Here is a 21,014-nt window from a genome sequence, read left to right on the forward strand (position 1 = left end):
GCAGCCTCCATTAAGGCAGGTGGAGCCGGAAGCCCAGTACCAAACATTTTCGAACCCCAGAAACTCTGTTTATATGTCCATTTTTCTAGAAGGACAGATTCCCATACAAAATAAAAAAATTCCTTCCAGTAGCACCTTAAAGACCAACTAAGTTAGTTCTAGGTATGAGCTTTCGCTGGCATGTGGGGCCAGCATCACACATCACACCAACAACATCACACATACCATCTCGGGACTATTTAATTGCTCGTCGTCTAACATTGTGTATGCCATCAAATGCCAACAGTGTCCTTCAGCTCTCTATATTGGACAAACAGGCCAAACCTTACGCCAAAGGATAAACGGACATAAATCTGACATCAGGAATCACAAGACAGAAAAACCAGTAGGAGAACATTTCAATCTCCCAGGACATTCTATACAAGATCTCAAAGTAGCTGTTCTATTACAAAGGAATTTCAGAAATAGACTGGAAAGAGAAGCTGCTGAATTGCAACTTACTACCAAACTTAAAACCATGGAGAGACCTGGTCTGAACAAAGACCTTGGATTCTTATCTCATTATACATGACAAAGCCATTTTTCACCTTCTCACCCCTTGCTTTTTCCTGTAAGACCTATTGCAGTCGTTAAGAGTCGTCAACAGGCTCATCGCAGCTATCTGCCAATCACCCATTCCCACCACCCTTCTGAGTAATACCCCTCCCCACCTTCTCACTATATAGAAAGGTCTGGAAACTTCTGTTTCAGTGTATCTGAAGAAGTGTGCATGCACACGAAAGCTCATACCAAGAACTGACTTAGTTGGTCTTTAAGGTGCTACTGGAAGGATTTTTTTATTTTGTTTTGACTATGGCAGACCAACACGGCTACCTATCTGTAACCAGATTCCCATACTTTCATGTTCAAGTGACAAATGAACCCCACCTCCAGAGCAGCCACAAAAGCATCCAGACCCACCACACTCCAGGAGCTAACCTTTTCCATAGCTGCCCCCCAACTCCCTCTCTGCCAGCCTAATCCAGAGCGAGTCCTGTCAAATTGGGCATGGACCCTAGAGTGCAAATAGCAGACATGCCATGGAGACATTGAAACACAGTGGTACCTCGGGTTACATCCGCTTCAGGTTACAGACTCCTCTAACCCAGAAATATTACCTTGGGTTAAGAACTTTGCTTCAGGATGAGAACAGAAATCGTGCTCCGGCGGCACAGCGGCAGCAGGAGGCCCCATTAGCTAAAGTGGTGCTTCGGGTTAAGAACAGTTTCAGGTTAAGAACAGACCTCTGGAATGAATTAAGTACTTAACCCGAGGTACCACTGTAGTTGGTCGGGGGGGGGGAGGCCATTTCTACACAATCTCCTTGTGTTACGATCACTGGAGATGTTCTTTCAAGATTTTGAAATACATTCTTTTCCAAATCTTGTATTAAAAGTGTTGGTATTTCACAGTAAAATACACACACGTCTGTTCAATTCAGTTCAGTTCCTTTAGCCCAGGCCCAGCTCAGTGTAGGGAGAACCGAACCCTTCCCTCAGGATTTTCCCTCCAAAAATTCTCCTCAGAGCACGGAGGACGGGCCTTAGGGGCCCTGCTTCCTGATTGGCTCTCTCCTCTCAGCACTCTATTCCATTGGCTCTCTCCAGTGCCCGTCTGAATAGACCAGCGTTCCCGGCTTCTTCATCACTAATAAGAGGGTTGCTGAGCCAGGAGATTATTATAAAGCTAACTTGTAAATGCATTTTCAGAGGAGGGAGACAGGAGAGCAGGGCAACATTTGACAGTGAACGTGGGCAGAACCTCAAGTGAAGCTAATATTTATACAATATTTTAGACTTCCGTCAACACCTCTGATGATTTTTCATTCATTATCACTTATTCTGCATCTCTTAATTTCTCTATTACTCTTAATTATCATTAACTAATAACTCTCCTCATAGTCTTTCTTGCAATATTTCAAATAGTCCTGCTTACAAAACTTATTGCAGTCCTACTAGCGTAATCTGTTCATTACAATTACTTTTCAAATAATTCATACATTTACTCCAGTCTTACAAGAATCTCTGGTCTCACAGGTTTCAAATCCTTCCTGTTAATTTATCTAATTCTGCATAGTTTCATCCGCCATTCTTCTTTCGTCGGTAATTCTTCTTGCTTCCATTCTTGTGCCAATAATATTCTTGCTGCTGTCATTGTGCATAAAAACATCTTACAATCCTGTCTTATTAATATCATCTCCTACAATGCCAAGTAAAAACGCTTCTGGTTTCTTAATAAATGCATATTTCAACACCTTTTTCATCTCATTATATATCATTTCCCAGAAGTGCAATGCAGGAATCTCAGCTGAAGTGTCCATGATAGATGGGCCATCCAGCCTCTGCCTTGAGCATGGTTTCAACTATGGAAGAGGAGCATACGAATAAAATGAGTAGGGTGAGAAGATGCTGTCAGGGATTGGACCTGCAGAGCAAATTATCTACCACTGAGCCCTTTCCCGAAATAATTTATAATAAAGAAAAGACCCTGAATTATTGGCACAAGACTGGCACAGTTGATCTAAGCCAGCCTTCTGAAACTTGCAGCCAGCCAAACATCCCAGACTACACCTCCCATCACCCTTGGCTATTGCGCAAAGTGGCTGGAACTGGATGGGAGTTGTAGTCCAACTGCACCTGGAATTTGTTAGGTTGCAATGGCTTGCTTTGAAGTCATTTCAGCACCTGGGGGAAGAGAAAATCTCCCCCCAGATAAACGGCGGGCGGGGTGTGCATGTGCGCTTTGATCTTCCCCTCCAACAACCCCCTCCCCCCAAAAAAATTGCACATTCCCTGGGGAGGCTGTTTCCACCTGCAGGGAGAGGCAGCTTCAGAGAGCATTCTGCAAGGGAGACAGTCCAGCGGTTTGGGACGCATCCTGCGGCTGCGTTGCATGGGTCAGAGTGCGCACTATGGATTAGGAGAAAGCCGAGAGGGGAAGATGAACCTCCCTCCTCCCCCATTATTCTTCAAGATCTCTTCCACAACCTTGCAAAAAAGCAAATTCTTAATTCTGTGCATTGCACCTCTTCGTCTCTGCACGCTCCGATCTCCTGCTCTGCAATCCGGTGTCTCCTCTTGGAATATGCAGAGAACCCCCTACCCACCCCCAATTCTCCCCACTCCTTCGTATTGCAGATTCCTGCCTCTCTAGGAAACCAGAGCTCGGTTCTTGTACTGGAGGGCTGAATGACATCAGCTGGGTGTTCGCCCCCCCCCTTTCACTTTTCCCCCTTTACCCACCCACCACCCATTTGGTCGGGGTCTGGCTTCAGCAGACGTCCCCAAAGGGAGCTGCAGCAGCCCTCCTTGTGGGGGTGCCAAGATCATAGTGTTGGGAAGGGATCCTATCATCCAGCCCAACCCCCCTGCAATGCAAGAATCTGCAGCTGCCCCTTACGGGGATCGAACCTGCAACCTGGGCGTTATCAGCAGTGAAATAAAAAATTTAAGGTCATATATATGTTCATATATATATATATGTTCATAAATGTACCAAGCAAACACGTACATCAATCACATGTCTGAAGCAACACAGGAAAACAGCCCTGAAACCATTTTGACTCCCAAACTGACCAAATGATTTCTCTGCAAGGTCAAGGAAAATGGAAACGCCTCCCCATTGTCTTTTCATTCACAAATCCTGTCTTAAGGGTATGTCTATGTATGAATAGGTTGAGCCTGTGACCTGGCTCAGGAACTAAGTATTTATCATTACAAAAGACTGGCCAGGCTCCCCAGGGTATCCAATCAAGTAAGCATTAAGAGGTAACCTGCCAGACAGGAGATAAACAGCGCACTCAGATTTCTGTTGTAGACCGCCCTTTCTGTGATGTAGGTATGAGGTTTCTGGGGGTGGTCTTGGACTCCAAGGCGGGCAATTTAAAATGTCTATATAAGGGCGGGCACACCTTGGTTCGGGGTCCTCCTCCTTCTCCTGCGTGTGAAGGGGACACCCTGTTGCAACAGTTCAATAAAGATCAGGCTTACTAGCTGCTTTGCTTCTCAGTATTCTCTGGTTGGCCTCTGTTATTTTCTCCAACCAATGGAGAACCTGCAAAGGACTCTATAAGGGCTCTTGTGTCCCCCATAAGGGCATAAGGGCAGATTTTCGTTTATTACAGCAGCTAACCAGCTGAGCTATGAAGAGGCATAACTTTTTCATTAAATTTTCAGATTTTACAAATACCTTTAGACAACACTCAGAATAAATCTCTATCCACTGACTTCCCATCCAACCTTCCATGCTGTTCTTTTCTTACTGCATAAAGCTGTTATATTACTTATATTTCACCCGTTATATACATTCAGTCTAACTTATTAAACTACCAAGTCTCATCTGTTGCTATACTTCAAATCCTGCGTATTTAAGAACAAAATGAGGAAAGTGGAATGTTGCAGTTAAAGTCTCTTGTCAAGCACATTGCAGACATTTCTACATTTGGGTGCCCTTCAGATATAATGTCCTACTTGGGGTTTGTGTGTGTTTTATATGTGAAAAATCAGAGGCAGCTCCAATAAAATGCCATATGACTCAAAGAGCGGATGGCTGTGCTTTTATGTAGAGTCCAAGTTATTTGCAGTTCTTCTTATGAAACATGAAATTTATTACGGTCAGAGACCAGCTTGAGAAACACAAATGGACCTACAATCCCAATAGCAAAACAAACATTTAAAACAATATACAACAATGGATTTTAAGTTTAAAAGTGCGATAGGCATATAAACACATAAAACACTTTGATAGACAACCTTAAGAGAAATGACCCGAACCAGAGTCGCCCATGGATCCGAGTTCAGGAATTTTCTTAACAAACTAGATTGAATCGGGGAATGGTCTGCGCCTACAGATCTGTGCGCAGAATCTGGCGACAATCCGGGTCGTCTTGTGGTCTTGCCTAACAGGAGAAGATCAAATTTTTGCTTTACCGGGAGGTCAGCAAGCCTCACCAGCAGAGGGTCAATGGTTTCTCTACTTCGTAAAAGGAACAACTAAAAAATATGTCTTCAGGGCTTCCTCTATCCCCCAATGGACAGGTGCAAATTCTCTGGTCGTATGGGACTTTATTAAGGTTCTTCTTAATAAAAGTTAGCACTTCAGTGGAAAGGCTGAAGAAAATGAATATGCGAGAACCATTGTTGGCATCCGTCTGTCTCAAAAAACCAATGAAGTCGTCATTGGGAGGGGTGGCTAACACCCCAGAGGACAGGATTACACTTCAAAACGACCTTGACAGATTAGAGAACTGGACCAAAACAAACAAGATGAATTTTAACAGGGAGAAATGTAAAGTATTGCACTTGGGCAAAAAAAATGAGAGGCACAAATACAAGATGGGTGACACCTGGCTTGAGAGCAGTACATGTGAAAAGGATCTAGGAGTCTTGGTTGACCACAAACTTGACATGAGCCAACAGTGTGACGCGGCAGCTAAAAAAGCCAATGCAATTCTGGGCTGCATCAATAGGAGTATGGCATCTAGATCAAGGGAAGTAATAGTGCCACTGTATTCTGCTCTGGTCAGACCTCACCTGGAGTACTGTGTCCAGTTCTGGGCACCACAGTTCAAGAAGGACACTGACAAACTAGAACGTGTCCAGAGGAGGGCAACCAAAATGGTCAAAGGCCTGGAAACGATGCCTTATGAGGAACGGCTAAGGGAGCTGGGCATGTTTAGCCTGGAGAAGAGGAGGTTAAGGGGTGATATGATAGCCATGTTCAAATATATCAAAGGATGTCACATAGAGGAGAGAGAAAGGTTGTTTTCTGCTGCTCCAGAGAAGCGGACACGGAGCAATGGATCCAAACTACAAGAAAGAAGATTCCACCTAAACATTAGGAAGAACTTCCTGACAGTAAGAGCTGTTCGACAGTGGAATTTGCTGCCAAGGAGTGTGGTGGAGTCTCCTTCTTTGGAGGTCTTTAAGCAGAGGCTTGACAACCATATGTCAGGAGTGCTCTGATGGTGTTTCCTGCTTGGCAGGGGGTTGGACTCGATGGCCCTTGTGGTCTCTTCCAACTCTATGATTCTATGATTAAGTGTGCCTAGCGGGTGTGTGAAGTCAAGTTAGCACCTCCTAAGGCACAAGCCTGGGCAATGTGGGGGGGGGGTCCTGGGCTGCCCAAACAACAAGATCTTCCTCTTGGCTTCGCTGATGTGGTCCAAAGGAAAGCAGAGCAATATGCTAGAACACACCGTGGGAATCTCATCCTGCGACCCCACTGGTGCAACAGCATCCAGCCTCCCAACTGGCAGCATGGCTTAGATACTGAAGAACAGTCTCTTGTTGAGGAACGGGCTTGGCCCGATTGTGTTCTGCAGCTGATGTTATGAATCCTGCAGCCAATCAGATGCCGTGCTTTAGTTTTCAAACATTTTGGAAATCGAAAGGACTTCCAGAACGAATTCTGTTCAACTTCCAAGGCACAACTGTTATGACAATGGTGCCCACCTGAGAGGTGCGGGAATTGAGTTCTGGTGAGTCCCAGCCGGGGAAAAAAGCCCTGGGGCAAGCCCACCCCAAATAAGACACCAATCCTCTTTCACCACACCCCCCTCCAGCACAAGGGCGAGGCCCCCTTGACAGCATAAGGAAATTCAGCTGGTATCCGGTGCCATCTCCCTAGGCACAAGTGAGATCCTCAAACCACGCCTTTGTTCTGCTTTAGAAGCACCAGGTGCTCAAACATGTCATCCGCCAGAGAATGTCTTTTCACGGCCATTATGTTCCCCCCTGCGCCAAAGAGGCGCTCAGCAGCGGTGCTGGAAGGCAGGCCGGTGTTGTATGCAAGGAAACTTTTCAAAATCTGCGGGAAGGCGTGCAGCGAAGACAGCTCGCTGTTGGGGAACTTCAAGTACCTTGAGACCTCCTCTTCGGCAGAGTCCGATGCTGATTTCTTGCTCCGGGACTGTATGCCGAAAAACTCGTCATCGCAGTCGACGGCGCACTCCCTCTCTGAAGAGCTCTTGACCTGCTCGGTGACCACCCTCTGAATCTCGGCTCTCAGCAAAGCTTCCATGGTACTTTTGCCGATCTCAGTGTTGCACAGATCCAACCAGTCAACCTTGAACCGCGGGTGCAAGCAGGCAGCCACCAACAGCTTCCTCTCCTTCCAAATTGGCTCAAACCTTTTCCTTATCCCTTCCCGCACAATCTTCACCAGAGGACGGCAGTAGCTGCAATTTGCAGGCTTCTTCTCCAGCACCTCCAACTTATGGTCCAGAGCGTAGAGAGTCGGGAGCAGATAACCCATAAACATGCCGTTTTCCTTTTGAAGGATATCGAGGGCCTGGGCCACAGGAGCGAGGATCTCGCAATATTCTTGGACCACCTGGGCCTCGGGAGCTGTGATCCTCTGCAAGGAGCAGAAGTCCAGGATGGAATCCATCTTCTGTGGTGCAGTGGACAGTAGATCCCTTAGCTGTTTCAGAGCATCATAAGTGGTACTCCACCTGGTCTTACTGGGGACCCTGAGCAAGACCCCGCACTGGTCTTTGATGTACTCTGCGGTAATCGCCGATTGCTTTTGTTTGGACCACAGCTTAGAACACTTCCCCAGCAAGGAGCAAAAGTGTTTCTTGAAACCGCCCAGAGGAGAATTCTTAGAGTTGAGGACTCTCTCGATGTCTTGGGTGGCCACCAAGTTCAGCGTGTAGCTTGCACACCTTTGGTGTGGGGGCAAGCACATTTCTTCTTCAGCGGCCCTGTATTCACCCGTGTCCAGAATGTTACAGACATCCACAAACTCCACTTCCTGCTGGTCGTTGTCTCCTTCGTCTGCTTGGTCCATGACATCTACCGCTTCCTTGTCTGTGTAGAAAGCTCTGAAGGCTTTGACCAGGTTACAGCCGTTGTCCGTGGTGGTGCATACCACTTTGTGGTGGATTTTGTACTCCACGTGGATGTTGTGCAGAGTCGTGGCGAGGTCGTAGGCGTGGTGTCCTTTCAGGCGTCGGCAGGCCAGGGCGCAACACTCCCGAGTTAGGGTCTCCGGGTTGATCCAGTGGGCCGTAACTCCGAGGTAGGTCTTCCGTCCATGCGTCCAGCAGTCCGCAGTGGTCGCCACATGCTGCACCCGTGTCAGTTTCATGGCCGCCTCCTCCCGCATGTGGTAGGCCTTCTTTTCCAGCCTCTCTTTCAGAGTCTTGGAGGACATGATGGACAGCTCCTTGCTGAGGCCCAGGCGAGCAAACTCGATGAACGACGGCTTGTCCACCAGCTGCAGGGGCACCGTCTCCTCCACAATGAAATCCAGCAGTTTCTTATCCAGCAGTTTCTGGCTGACAGGCTCCCTGCTGGACCCCCATCTCTCCAGGGTTGCCGGCATCTTGGGAGGTCTCAAGCCGCTCGCGTCTTCCGCCTCGGAGAAGTCGTGCTTCTTTGTATTCTTCCGTTTTGCAGCCTCGAGGACTCTGAGCTGCTCTGGGTGCTGCTTCTGGAAAAGAAAAAAGCATTGCATTATTTTTATAATTTTTTTTATTTGATTAAAAAAAATATAAACGTACAACAAACAGCAATACAAAATCCGAATATCGAGATTGCTCTGAATCTCCTGACTTCCCCCCATCCCTTCCATGCGTCCTAATCATAATATTTACAACTGCATATCAATATTTATCCATTTTTTCCCCTTCTAAATTATCCATATTTTCCGTTACTTTACAAGTGTGGTTAAAATCCTGCCAATGTTTTGACCTGGTTGCAGTGGTCTCGGAAATAAATTACGAACTTTTCCCATTTTTTTTTTAAAGTTCTTGTCATCTTGATTTCTGAGCTTCCCAGTTAATTTTGCCATTTCAGCATAGTCCATTAACTTAGTTTGCCATTCTTCTCTGGTCAGGGTTGTTTCTTCCATCTCTGGGCTAGTAGCATCCGTGCGGCTGTTGTCGCATACATAAACAATCGTTTAAGGCTTTTTAAGGCTCAGCCTCGGGTGTCTCCAATGGGCACCTACCTGCAGATGCCGTTTCAAGTTGGACGTGGAGGTTGTGGCGGCGCTCACCGTTTTCACTTTCGGCAAGCAGAACTTGCACTGCACCGTCACGTTTTTGCCCTTCTGCGACACAAAACAAAAGGCGCACTCAAAGCCGAGCCACGGCAGCGGCTTGGTGGAGGTTGACGGTCTCACCAGCAGCGCGTCTTGGGCAGTGCCCTCCTCCCCGACAACTTTGCAGTCGATATTCTGGCCTTTCTGGGTCTCTGTAAGATGGAGCAAGAATAATCTCTACTGAGACAAATCATCTTCTCCCTCTACCTTTCCCTGACCGGAGAAAGTGATCAGGGGATTCTGTTGGGATTCCCGGCATCAGTGACTGTTGATATTTGTGCCCCGGTATTGGTTAACCAACTTCACCCCACTGAAGCCATCGGAACACCACCCGGACCTCAGTAAACACAAGACAGACAGGGACTCTTGCCGGGACGTGGTTCAATCAAGTTATGGGGTGTATGTAGCCTTTGCCACCGCCAATATTCGGATTTACTCTAAGAAGCCCAGATATTGCCCCACAGTTTTTGTTAACATCATAACCTTTCCCAAGACATCTCTTAAAATCGGTACCTGCCACCATATGTGGTGGAACTGCGAAGTTATCCACGAATTTTGGAATAACATTTATAGTGAATTTAAAAAAAACTATTCAAACTCACATTTCTAAAAAGACCAGCAATTTTTCTATTAGATATATTACCAATGGAAATAAAAAATTATATAAGACCATTGTTTATGTATGCAATTACGGCAACCAGAATAATAGTGGCAAGAAATTGGAAGAATGAAATCTTACCAACGATTACAGAGTGGCAAATTCTTATGATAGAATACCTGCAACTAGCAAAATTGACTGGAAAAATTAGAGGAGTGTCAAACCAGAAGGTATATAGGGAATGGAAAATATTTAAAGAATACTTTAAAACGTACTGTACAAACAATAAGATACTTGCAGAAATAGAGTGATACTGGTAACCAAGAATTACATAAAAAATAATAGTGGATTTTTCATATATATAAACACACAAAACAAAATAATATGAATCTGTGCAAGGAATACAGATAATATAAGTAGTATAATGAGAATTATTGGAAGTTATATATTTTAATCTGTCATGTAAGTGTAATATATTGTATTTGTTTATGTTTGTTTCTTTATCTTTTCTTATTTCATCGTTTCTATTCATTTGCATCATTTTCTTTGATGTTATGTAACTCGTGTATATTTGTCTATGTGAAAATTAATAAAGATTTTCTAAAAATAAAATTAAATCGGTACCTGCCCATCTTGTCACTTCCTCCGAGCCCCACCTAATCGGGTCTTCTTCTTTCAGCCAAGACATCAAGTCCGGTTTGGGGATTTCTTTCAAAGAAACAAACAGGCTAGTTGCTCCCGAGGACAAAACATATTCCATGTCCACCCACTGCTATAGCCTCCTCCCAAAAAGCCCAGAGGAAAATGCATTGATCTCCAGCTGAATGATAGGATCCAGCAGGATTCACCTGGCTATTATTATTATTATTATTAATAATAATAATAATTTGTATACCACCCTTCATCTGAAGAACTCAGGGCGAGTCATAGCATAAAAATACAAGATGAAAAAACACAAAATACAAAATAAAAACAAGAACAAAACAAAATAATACCCCCCCCACACAAACAAATTTAAAAGGATACAGGATGTTAAATGCCTTGTTAAAGGGGAACATTTACAGGGCTCCTTGCCTCTCAGCAACAGAGGCCGGGGTTGTGGGGGGAATAGGAGATAAAATTTGGCAGGTGGGAAGAGCAGTTTGGGAACCCGCAGCCTGAAGTAACAGGAAAGCTGGTGTTTGGTACAGTGGTGCATCGCAAGACGAAATCAATCCGTTCCGCGAGTCTCTTCGTCTTGCGGTTTTTTCATCTTGCGAAGCACGGCTATTAGCGGCTTAGCGCTATTAGCGGTTTAGCGGCTATTAGCGGCTTAGCGGCTATTAGCGGCTTAGAAAAAGGGGGGGGAGGGAAAAAACTCGCAAGAACTCGCAAGATGTTTCGTCTTGCGAAGCAAGCCCATAGGGAAATTCGTCTTGCAAAGCACCTCAAAAGACGGGAAACTCTTTTGTCTAGCGAGTTTTTCGTCTTGCGAGTAATTCGTCTTGCTTTTGGATCACACCAAAAGCCTGTCTCATTCAGCATCCCCCAGGAAGCCCAAAAGACATAAGGCAACAACCCTCAAGTGCTGTCCTTTTGCAGTCACTGAGAGCTTTCTCTTTCATGAATCCATCTGTTCTGCTTTTTGCAACTGGATCCATATGGGAATCCCACAAGGAGGAAGTAAAGGCAATGGCCCATTTCAGCTGCTGGTGCTCATGATTAGTCATGATGATTAGTAGTGAGAGCTTTACCTTCCATCAGTTTGCTTAACCCTATTCTTCTGCCCACCGGAAGAATGCATAGCCTGAGAGGTTAGCCCAGCGGTTCCCAAAGCGGACGATACTACTGCCCCCTGGTGGTGGTGCAGCGGTAGGTTAACTGGGGAGGCGCAAAGAGGCAGGCGGAGGAATGGGGTGGGGTGGACAATGGAAGTTTAAATGCCTATCAGGCTTCGAAAAGTCGGTACCCATCAATCTTGTGGGATTAGTTAAGCTGAATACTGTACAGTGGTACCTCTGGTTGCAAACGGGATCCGTTCCAGAGGCCCGTTCGCAACATGAAAAGAACACAACCTGCAGCGGCATGTCTGTGCAGGTTGTGATTCGCTGCTTCTGCGCATGACATCATTTTTGCGCGTCTGCGCATGCGTGAGCGGTGAAACCTGGAAATAACCCTTTCGGCTACTTCCGGGTCGCCACGGGATGTAACATGAGGTATGACTGTAGTTTTAATTGGATTTTGAATAAATGTGAAGGAAGCCAATAACACAATAAAATTCAAAACAATGCATTGCAAGCCGCTTTTCTGCATAATGCTTTTCATAGGGTAGGGGTCACTGGGGACAAGTTTGATGTAACCCAAGGGAGCAAGAGCCCGCCAAACATTTGGGAACCACTGGGTTAATCTGTCAGAAATGATAATGGCAATTTATTCTATTCCCAAAAGCTGGGCACCTACCTCCTGATGTCTCTTCTTCTTTCGGATCCTGGGGAAACGGGTCCTCTCCTTCTTCCCAGCAGGAGCTAACATCTGATTCTTTCGAGGAAACAAAAACAGATGCTTCTGAACACAAAATAGTAATAGTAATAGTAATTGTAAGTTATTATTTGTACCCCACCCATCTGGCAGGGTTTCCCCAGCCACTCTGGAGAACCAGAGCAGCGCACGGAAACGCCATTTACCTTCCCGCCGGAGCAGTTCCAATTTATCTACTTGCACTTTGAGGTGCTTTCGAACTGATAGGTTGGCAGGAGCAGGGACCGAGCAACGGGAGCTCACCCCGTTGCGGGGATTCGAACCGCCGACCTTCTGATTGGCAAGTCCTCTGCCTCTGTGGAGGTGGGGGAGGGGTGGGAGCATCCTTACCCAGAGAAGTCACTGTCTCATAATTCTCCTCCATGACCTCCCTGTGCAGAGCTCTTTGGCCTGGATCCAGCAGAGCCCATTCCTCCTCTGTGAAAAACACAGCCACCTCCTCAAACGTCACCAGGTCCTGGAAGAGAGCGAATAACGCCAAGGTTGCAGGTTGGACCCTCGTTTGGGAACAATCACATATATTCCTGTGTTGAGGAGGGTCAGACTAGATGACTCTTGGGGGTCCCTTCCAACTCTACGACTCCACTAATAATAATAATCATAATCATAATAATAATTTATTATTTGTACCCCACCCATCTGGCTGGGTTTCCCCAGCCACTCTGGGCGGCTTCCAACAAAGATTAAAAATACATTAAAATGTATTTCAATGTGGTGCCGTGGTTAAAGTATCAGACTAGGACCAGAGAGACCCGGGTTCGAATCCCCGTCCAGCCATGATGAAGCTCAGTGGGTGAACCAGGGCTCAGCCTTAGCCTACCTCTCAGGGTTGTTGTGCAGGGGAATTGAACGAGAACCACGCAGACTCCCTGGAGGAAAAGATGGGGTATAAATGCAACAACCTCAGATATGCAGATGACACAACCTTGATGGCAGAAAGTGAGGAGGAATTAAAGAACCTTTTAATGAGGGTGAAAGAGGAGAGCGCAAAATATGGTCTGAAGCTCAACATCAAAAAAACGAAGATCATGGCCAGTGGGCCCATCACCTCCTGGCAAATAGAAGGGGAAGAAATGTAGGTAGTGAGAGATTTTACTTTCTTGGGCTCCATGATCACTGCAGATGGTGACAGCAGTCACAAAATTAAAAGACGCCTGCTTCTTGGGAGAAAAGCAATGACAAACCTAGACAGCATCTTAAAAAGCAGAGACATCTCCTTGCCAACAAAGGTCTGTATAGTTAAAGCTATAGTTTTCCCAGTAGTGATGTATGGAAGTGAGAGGTAGAGCATAAAGAAGGCTGATCGCCGAAGAATGGATGCTTTTGAATTGTGGTGCTGGAGGAGACTCTTGAGAGTCCCATGGACTGCAAGAAGAACAAACCTCTCCATTCTGAAGGAAATCAGCCCTGAGTGCTCACTGGAAGGACAGATCCTGAAGCTGAGACTCCAATACTTTGGCCACCTCATGAGAAGAGAAGCCTCCCAGGGGTGCCTGGCGTGCTCTGGTCCAGGGGGTCACGAAGAGCCAGACAGGACTAAATGACTAAACAACAACAACAATGGTGGGAAGCATTGCATTGCTTTAGGAACATTTTTTTTAGTGTTTCAGGAGGGAGTGTGTGTGTGTGAGAGAGAGAGAGAGAGGGGGGGGGGAGAGAGCACGCACAGCAGTGTGTTGTAGTGGTTAGAGTCTCGGGCTAGGACTCTGGGAGATGCCAGGATTCAAATATGCCAGTCGGCGTTTGACACACTAAGATAGACCCAATGGTCTGAATCAGGATAAGGCAGCTTATACAGTGGTACCTCGGGTTAAGTGCTTTTGAATTCTGGTGCAGGAGGAGACTCTTGAGAGTCCCATGGACTGCAAGAAGATCAAACCGATTCATTCCAAAAGAAATCAGCCCTGAGTGCTCACTGGAAGGACAGATCCTGAAGCTGAGGCTCCAATACTTTGGCCACCTCGTGAGAAGAGAAGACTCCCTGGAAAAGACCCTGAGGTTGGGAAAGATGGAGGGCACAAGGAGAAGGGGGCGACAGAGGACGAGATGGTTGGATGGTGTTCTGGAAGCTACCAGCATGAGTTTGACCAAACTGCGGGAGGCAGTGGAAGACAGGAGTGCCTGGCGTGCTCTGGTCCAGGGGGTCACGAAGAGTCGGACACGACTCAATGTGGTGCCTTCCATAGTTCCAGTTACAGATAAGTAGCCGTGTTGGTCTGCCATAGTCAAAACAAAATAAAAAAATTCCTTCCAGTAGCACCTTAAAGACCAACTAAGTTAGTTCTTGGTATGAGCTTTCGTGTGCATGCACACTTCTTCAGATGCCCTTCTTCAGGTATCTGAAGAAGTGTGCATGCACACGAAAGCTCATACCTAGAACTAACTTAGTTGGTCTTTAAGGTGCTACTGGAAGGAATTTTTTTATTTTGTTTGGACACGACTAAACAACAACAACAAATGCAACAAATCTTTGAATTAATTAAAGCAATCCCTGGGATTTCCCACCATGCCTAGGAGACAGAAAAAGGAGATTCCCCGATTTCTCTCCACCCCCCCCCCAAAAAAACCTCTGGTGCGTGTAAAGCTGCGCTCCTTCACCCCCATCAACCGCTTTGCACCCGGAGCCGCGCCTCCCCAGAACATCCCCGCTGGCCTGCCTTGCAGGAGCGTCGTGCAATGCAAAGGAGGCAAGATCCGGCATGCTCTCCCCGACCTTTCTTGCATTGCACCCTGAACTCTTCCCTCTCTGCTGGCCCAGCTCCTCTTCTGGAGGTAAACTCGCGAGGAGGCCACCTCCCTGCGGGCCTGCACAATGGACCATAGGGACAGGGAAGGGCGCCGCGCCGCCTTCACTTCCGGCTCCCATTCAAACGAGGAGGAGCAGCAGCTGTTTCCTTCGCGCTGGCCGCCTGCGAATGGGAACCCGAAGTGTCTCTGCGATGCCCGTGGGTGGCACTGAGAAAGGCTCTCTGATTATTGGGGAGGGAGGGAGATCTCTTGGCTAAGGGTTGCAAGGGAGGCAGAGGAAGACAAAAGAAGTGCCTTTTTGTGTGTGAATTCAGCAGAAAAGCCTGCTGGGTCAGGCGAAAGGGGACACATCTGCTGTATCTGAAAAGACTTGCACTATTTGCACATGGCAAATAGTCTTCCTTGGGGGTATGAGATGTTTTCGATGCAAAGGTGGGGGGCTGCGGGCTGGGAATAATAATAAATAATAATAAATTTTTATTTATACCCACCCTTCCCGGTTCAGAAAACCGGGCTCAGGGCGGCTAACAACAAATTTAAAACACTTAGAATCATAGAATCATAGAAGAGTTGGAAGAGACCACAAGGGCCATCGAGTCCAACCCCTTGCCAAGCAGGAAACACCATCAGAGCACTCCTGACATATGGTTGTCAAGCCTCTGCTTAAAGACCCCCAAAGAAGGAGACTCCACCACACTCCTGGGCAGCAAATTCCACTGTCGAACAGCTCTTACTGTCAGGAAGTTCTTCCTAATGTTTAGGTGGAATCTTCTTTCTTGTAGTTTGGATCCATTGCTCCGTGTCTGCTTCTCTGGAGCAGCAGAAAACAACCTTTCTCCCTCCTCTATGTGACATCCTTTTATATATTTGAACATGGCTATCATATCACCCCTTCACCTCCTCTTCTCCAGGCTAAACATGCCCAGCTCCCTTAGCCGTTCTTCATAAGGCATCGTTTCCAGGCCTTTGACCATTTTGGTTGCCCTCCTCTGGACCCGTTCCAGTTTGTCAGTGTCCTTCTTGAACTGTGGTGCCCAGAACTGGACACAGTACTCCAGGTGAAGTCTGACCAGAGCAGAATACAGTGGCACTATTACTTCCCTTGATTTAGATGCTATACTCCTATTGATGCAGCCCAGAATTGCATTGGCTTTTTTAGCTGCCGCGTCACACTGTTGGCTCATGTCAAGTTTGTGGTCAACCAAGACTCCTAGATCCTTTTCACATGTACTGCTCTCAAGCCAGGTGTCACCCATCTTGTATTTGTGCCTCTCATTTTTTTTGCCCAAGTGCAATACTTTACATTTCTCCCTATTAAAATTCATCTTGTTTGTTTTGGCCCAGTTCTCTAATCTGTCAAGGTCGTTTTGAAGTGTGATCCTGTCCTCTGGCGTGTTAGCCACCCCTCCCAGTTTGGTGTCATCTGCAAATTTGATCAGGATGCCCTTGAGTCCATCATCCAAGTCGTTGATAAAGTTGTTGAATAAGACCGGGCCCAAGACAGAACCCTGTGGCACCCCACTAGTCACTCTTCTCCAGGATGAAGAGGAACCACTTAATTGATGCAAACAAAAAACAGCATAAAATACAGTATAAAACGTGAGTAAGTTCAGAATTCAAAGATTGATTTGGGGGGGGGGATCCATCCAATAAACATTAGATGATCACCAGGGCTAGCTGGCTAAATTAGTCCCATTTGGGCCAGCGAGGAGACCAGGGGAGAATTAGCGGGTAATCTTCATAAAAAGGGGAGGGGGAGGGAAGGAAGGTGAATAAAATATCGGGCTAAGTTCAAGTTGAAAGCCAGGCGGAACAGCTCTGTCTTGTAGGCCCTGTGGAAGGAGGTTAAATCCTGCAGGGCCCTGGTCTTGTGGGACAGAGCATTCCACCAGGTCGGAGCCATCACTGAGAAGGCCCTGGCCCTGGTGGGGGATAATCTGACTTCCTTAGGGCCCGAGACCTATAAACTAGGATGATTCATGGACCATAAGGTCCTCTGCGGGCCATACCAGATGTCTCATTCCCCCTGAAATGGACTGGTCTGGATTGGATTAAGTTGTTAGACAGCAGACAATATTCATTTATTGGGAGATGCAAGCTCATTCTGGACATCGTCCAGAATCACAATGAATCCCCACATTCAAATAATAATAATAATAATAATAATAATAATAATTTATTATTTATACCCCGCCCATCTGGCTGAGTTTCCCCAGCCACTCTGGGCGGCTCCCAATCAGTATTAAAAACAATACAGCATTACATATTAAAAACATCCCTGAACAGGGCTGCCTTAAGATGTCTTCTGAACGCCAGGTAATTCTTTATCTCTTTGACATCTGATGGGAGGGCGTTCCACAGGGCGGGCGCCACTACCGAGAAGGCCCTCTGTCTGGTTCCCTGTAGCCTCACTTCTCGCAATGAGGGAACCGCCAGAAGGCCCTCGGCGCTGGATCTCAGTGTCCGGGCTGAACGATGGGGGTGGAGACGCTCCTTCAGGTATACAGGACCGAGGCCGTTTAGGGCTTTAAAGGTCAGCACCAACACTTTGAATCGTGCTCGGAAACGTACTGGGAGCCAATGCAGATCTCTCAGAACCGGTGTTATGTGGTCCCGGCGGCCACTCCCAGTCACCAGTCTAGCTGCCGCATTCTGGATTAATTGCAGTTTCCGGGTCACCTTCAAAGGTAGCCCCACGTAGAGCGCATTGCAGTAGTCCAAGCGTGAGATAACTAGAGCATGCACCACTCTGGCAAGACAGTCCGCGGGGAGGTAGGGTCTTAGCCTGCGTACCAGGTGGAGCTGGTAGACAGCTGCCCTGGACACAGAGTTAATCTGCGCCTCCATGGACAGCTGTGAGTCCAAAATGACTCCCAGGCTGCGCACCTGGTCCTTCAGGGGCACCGTTACCCCATTCAGGACCAGGGAATCCTCCACACCTGCCCGCCTCCTGTCCCCCAAAAACAGTACTTCTGTCTTGTCAGGATTCAACCTCAATCTGTTAGCCGCCATCCAACCTCCAACCGCCTCCAGGCACTCACACAGGACCTTCACTGCCTTCACTGGTTCTGATTTAAAGGAGAGGTAGAGCTGGGTGTCATCTGCATACTGATGAACACCCAGTCCAAACCCCCTGATGATCTCTCCCAGCGGCTTCATATAGATATTAAAAAGCATGGGGGAGAGGACAGAACCCTGAGGCACCCCACAAGTGAGAGCCCAGGGGTCTGAACACTCACCCCCCACCACCACCCTCTGGACACGGCCCAGGAGGAAGGAGCGGAACCACTGTATAACAGTGCCCCCAGCTCCCAGCCCCTCTAGACGGTCCAGAAGGATGTTATGGTCGATGGTGTCAAAGGCCGCTGAGAGATCCAGCAGAACTAGGAAACAGCTCTCACCTTTGTCCCTAGCCCGCCGGAGATCATCAACCAGCGCGACCAAGGCAGTTTCAGTCCCATGGTGAGGCCTGAATCCCGATTGGAAGGGATCCAAATGGTCCGTTTCCTCCAGGCATGCTTGGAGTTGTTCAGCAACCACCCGCTCAATCACCTTGCCCAAGAATGGCAGATTTGAGACTGGGCGATAGTTGGCCAAATTGGCCGGGTCTAAAGATGTTTTTTTAAGAAGCGGTTTAATGACCGCCTCTTTCAGCGGGTCTGGGAAGGCTCCCTCACAGAGGGAAGCATTCACCACCCCGCAGATCCCATCGCCCAGCCCTTCCCGGCTCGCTTTTATCAGCCAGGATGGGCAAGGATCAAAGAGACAGGTGGTCGGTTTCACTCGTCCAAGCAGCCTGTCCACATCCTCGGAGGTAACAGATTGGAATTGATCCCATGTAACAGGACCAGACAGAACTCTAGCACTCTCCCGCCCTGGCCCTGCTCCCACGGTGGAGTCTACCTCCTTCTGAATCTGAGCGATTTTATCTGCAAAAAACTTTGCAAAAGCATTGCAGGAGATCTTGGGGTCCCTACCAGGCCCCGGTGGTACAGGTGGTTCTGATAGATTGCGAACCACCTGAAAAAGTCTCCTGCTGCTGTTTTCTGCAGATGCAATGGAGGCGGTGAAGAAGGCCCTCTTCGCCGTCGCCATTGCCACTTGGTAGGCTCGACGTTGAGCTCTAACCCGTGTCCGGTCTGATTCAGAATGAGTTTTCCGCCACCGGCGCTCTAGCCGTCTCAACGATTGTTTCATCACCCTCAGCTCCGGGGAAAACCACGGGGCTGTCCGGGCTCCATGCAATCGGAGAGGGCGCTTCGGAGCCAGACAGTCAATAGCCCTGGTTAACTCCGCATTCCAGCGGGCCACCAGGGAATCAGCTGAAAGGCCATCAACTTGGGATAAAGCATCCCCTACCACTCTCTGGAAGCCAATTGGATCCATTAAGTGGCGGGGGCGGACCATCCGAATCGGTCCCACCTCCCTGCGGAGGGGAAGGGTTGCGGAGAAGTCCAGTTGCACCAGGAAGTGATCTGACCATGGCACTTCTTTTGTTTCGCTTTTAGTTAATGTCAGATCACCAGCATCCGTAGAGGTAAACACCAAGTCTAAGGCATGTCCGTGGCTATGAGTTGGGCCAGACTTATTCAGGGACAGCCCCATGGAGGCCATGCTTTCCACGAAGTCCCGAGCGGCCCCTTGTAAGGTCGTGTCGGCATGGATGTTAAAATCCCCCAGGACAACCAAGCTAGGTGTCTCCAGGAGCATATCCGCCACGACCTGAAGCAGCTCGGGCAGGGAATCCTTGGTGCAGCGGGGAGGTCGGTACACCAATAGGAATCCTGTACTGCCCCTATTGCCCAACTTCCAGAACATGCACTCAGAAAACTGGGTCTTCCCAATAGGACGCCTGGTGCAGACTAATGACTTCCTAAAAATCACTGCAACCCCCCCTCCCCGCCCACATGACCTGGGTTGCTGTGCGTAAGAGAAACCTGGTGGGCAAGCAGCGGCAAGGACAGGCCCATCTGCTTCATCCAACCAAGTCTCTGTTACACATGCCAGATCAAATCCTCCATCCATGATCAAGTCATGGATGGCAGTGGTCTTATGAATCATTGACCTGGCATTGCACAGCAACACTTTCAGGTCATGTGGGTATCCCTTGCTGATTCTAGTATCCATCCGGTCAGGACCAGACCCGGAGGCAGGAATAGTCCTCAGACAACGACTAAACCTGCCTCCTCTGTAATGACATGGTCTGGTCTTAGCGTAACTCCTCCTCCTACCCGTGATCACTGAGATCGGTTGTCCCAGTGCATTCCCCCCTGTGGAACATGCCCCAGCCATTTTGTGGGCCAAAGTCAAGTGTTGCCCTCGCCCCACCTAAACTGAAGGCTACCCTGCTGCCCCTACCCACTTTCCAAACTCATTTTTAGGTTAGTCTTGAAGAACTGAAACAACCCACCCAGTGACCAGGTTCTTGGGGGTGGAAAGGCAGGTAAAGCTGGACTCATAAGACAGGCACTGGAGAGAGGCCATAGCATGCCTTGAAAGACCTACACTGGTTCCCAGTACGTTTTCGAGCACAATTCAAAGTGTTGGTACTGACCTTTAAAGCCCTAAACGGCCTTGGTCCAGTATACCTGAAGGAGCGTCTCCACCCCCATCGTTCTGCTTGGACACTGAGGTCCAGCGCTGAGGGCCTTCTGGCGGTTCCCTTGCTGCAAGAAGCCAAGTTACAGGGAACCAGGCAGAGGGCCTTCTCGGTAGTGGCACCCGCCCTGTGGAACGCCCTCCCACCAGATGTCAAAGAGAAAAACAACTGCCAGACTTTTAGAAGACATCTGTAGGCAGCCCTCTTTAGGGTTCTTGTATTTTAATATTCTGTTGGAAGCTGCCCAGAGTGGCTGAGGAAAATCAGCCAGATGGGCGGGGTATAAATAATAAATTATTATTATTATTATTATTATGGAACACCAACCAGGAAGCAGAAACCCTAACGCCAGTCTTCTGTGCTCTGAGAAATTTCGGAAGGGAAATCTAGAGGATTCCTCCATTCTCAACAGCTGAGAGGGTGACCATCTCCTCCGTGTAGATTCTGATCCTTGCAGATGCCAGC

General features: G+C 47.8%; 2 protein-coding genes across 3 annotated transcripts in view; both read right to left on the reverse strand.

Moving 5' to 3' along the window:
- Positions 1 to 6,380: 6,380 nt before the first annotated feature.
- Positions 6,381 to 15,062, reverse strand: LOC309336568 (E3 SUMO-protein ligase ZBED1-like). 2 transcript variants are annotated; one of them, XM_081852533.1, is made up of 6 exons: positions 14,916 to 15,062; positions 12,533 to 12,659; positions 12,125 to 12,202; positions 10,310 to 10,393; positions 8,995 to 9,239; positions 6,381 to 8,475 (listed from the first exon to the last, which is right to left on the reverse strand). In XM_081852533.1, the coding sequence occupies exons 1-6, from the start codon at positions 15,021 to 15,023 to the stop codon at positions 6,682 to 6,684; spliced, it is 2,436 nt and encodes an 811-aa protein (XP_081708659.1). In that variant the 5' UTR covers positions 15,024 to 15,062; the 3' UTR covers positions 6,381 to 6,681. The 2 variants fall into 2 exon arrangements, with proteins under 2 accessions (XP_081708659.1, XP_081708660.1); XM_081852534.1 differs by having other exon boundaries at positions 14,860 to 15,062.
- LOC309336346 (uncharacterized protein) overlaps positions 15,052 to 21,014 on the reverse strand; it is a gene marked incomplete at its 3' end in the record, with an annotated part of 43,490 nt that continues 37,527 nt past the window's right edge. The window contains exons 2-3 of the mRNA XM_081851968.1: positions 18,718 to 20,034; positions 15,052 to 15,203 (exon numbers count right to left, since the gene is read on the reverse strand). Of these exons, the coding sequence (XP_081708094.1) occupies positions 15,052 to 15,203; positions 18,718 to 20,011 (1,446 nt within the window). The 5' untranslated portion in view covers positions 20,012 to 20,034. The remainder of the gene's footprint in view (positions 15,204 to 18,717; positions 20,035 to 21,014) is intronic.

This window comes from Podarcis erhardii (genome assembly GCF_964252035.2).
Source record: "Podarcis erhardii genome assembly, chromosome: 2".
Lineage (NCBI taxonomy): Eukaryota > Metazoa > Chordata > Lepidosauria > Squamata > Lacertidae > Podarcis > Podarcis erhardii.

What these genes read in the sequence shown, in the direction of transcription:
- LOC309336568 (XM_081852533.1), bottom strand. Translation starts at nt 15,023, where the DNA reads ATGGTCCATTGTGCAGGCCCGCAGGGAGGTGGCCTCCTCGCGAGTTTA. An exon ending in TGAGACAGTGACTTCTCTGG is followed by an intron (nt 12,203 to 12,532) that starts GTAAGGATGCTC and finishes TTTCCTCGAAAG; the next exon opens with AATCAGATGTTAGCTCCTGC. An exon ending in ACTTGAAACGGCATCTGCAG is followed by an intron (nt 8,476 to 8,994) that starts GTAGGTGCCCAT and finishes TTTCTTTTCCAG; the next exon opens with AAGCAGCACCCAGAGCAGCT.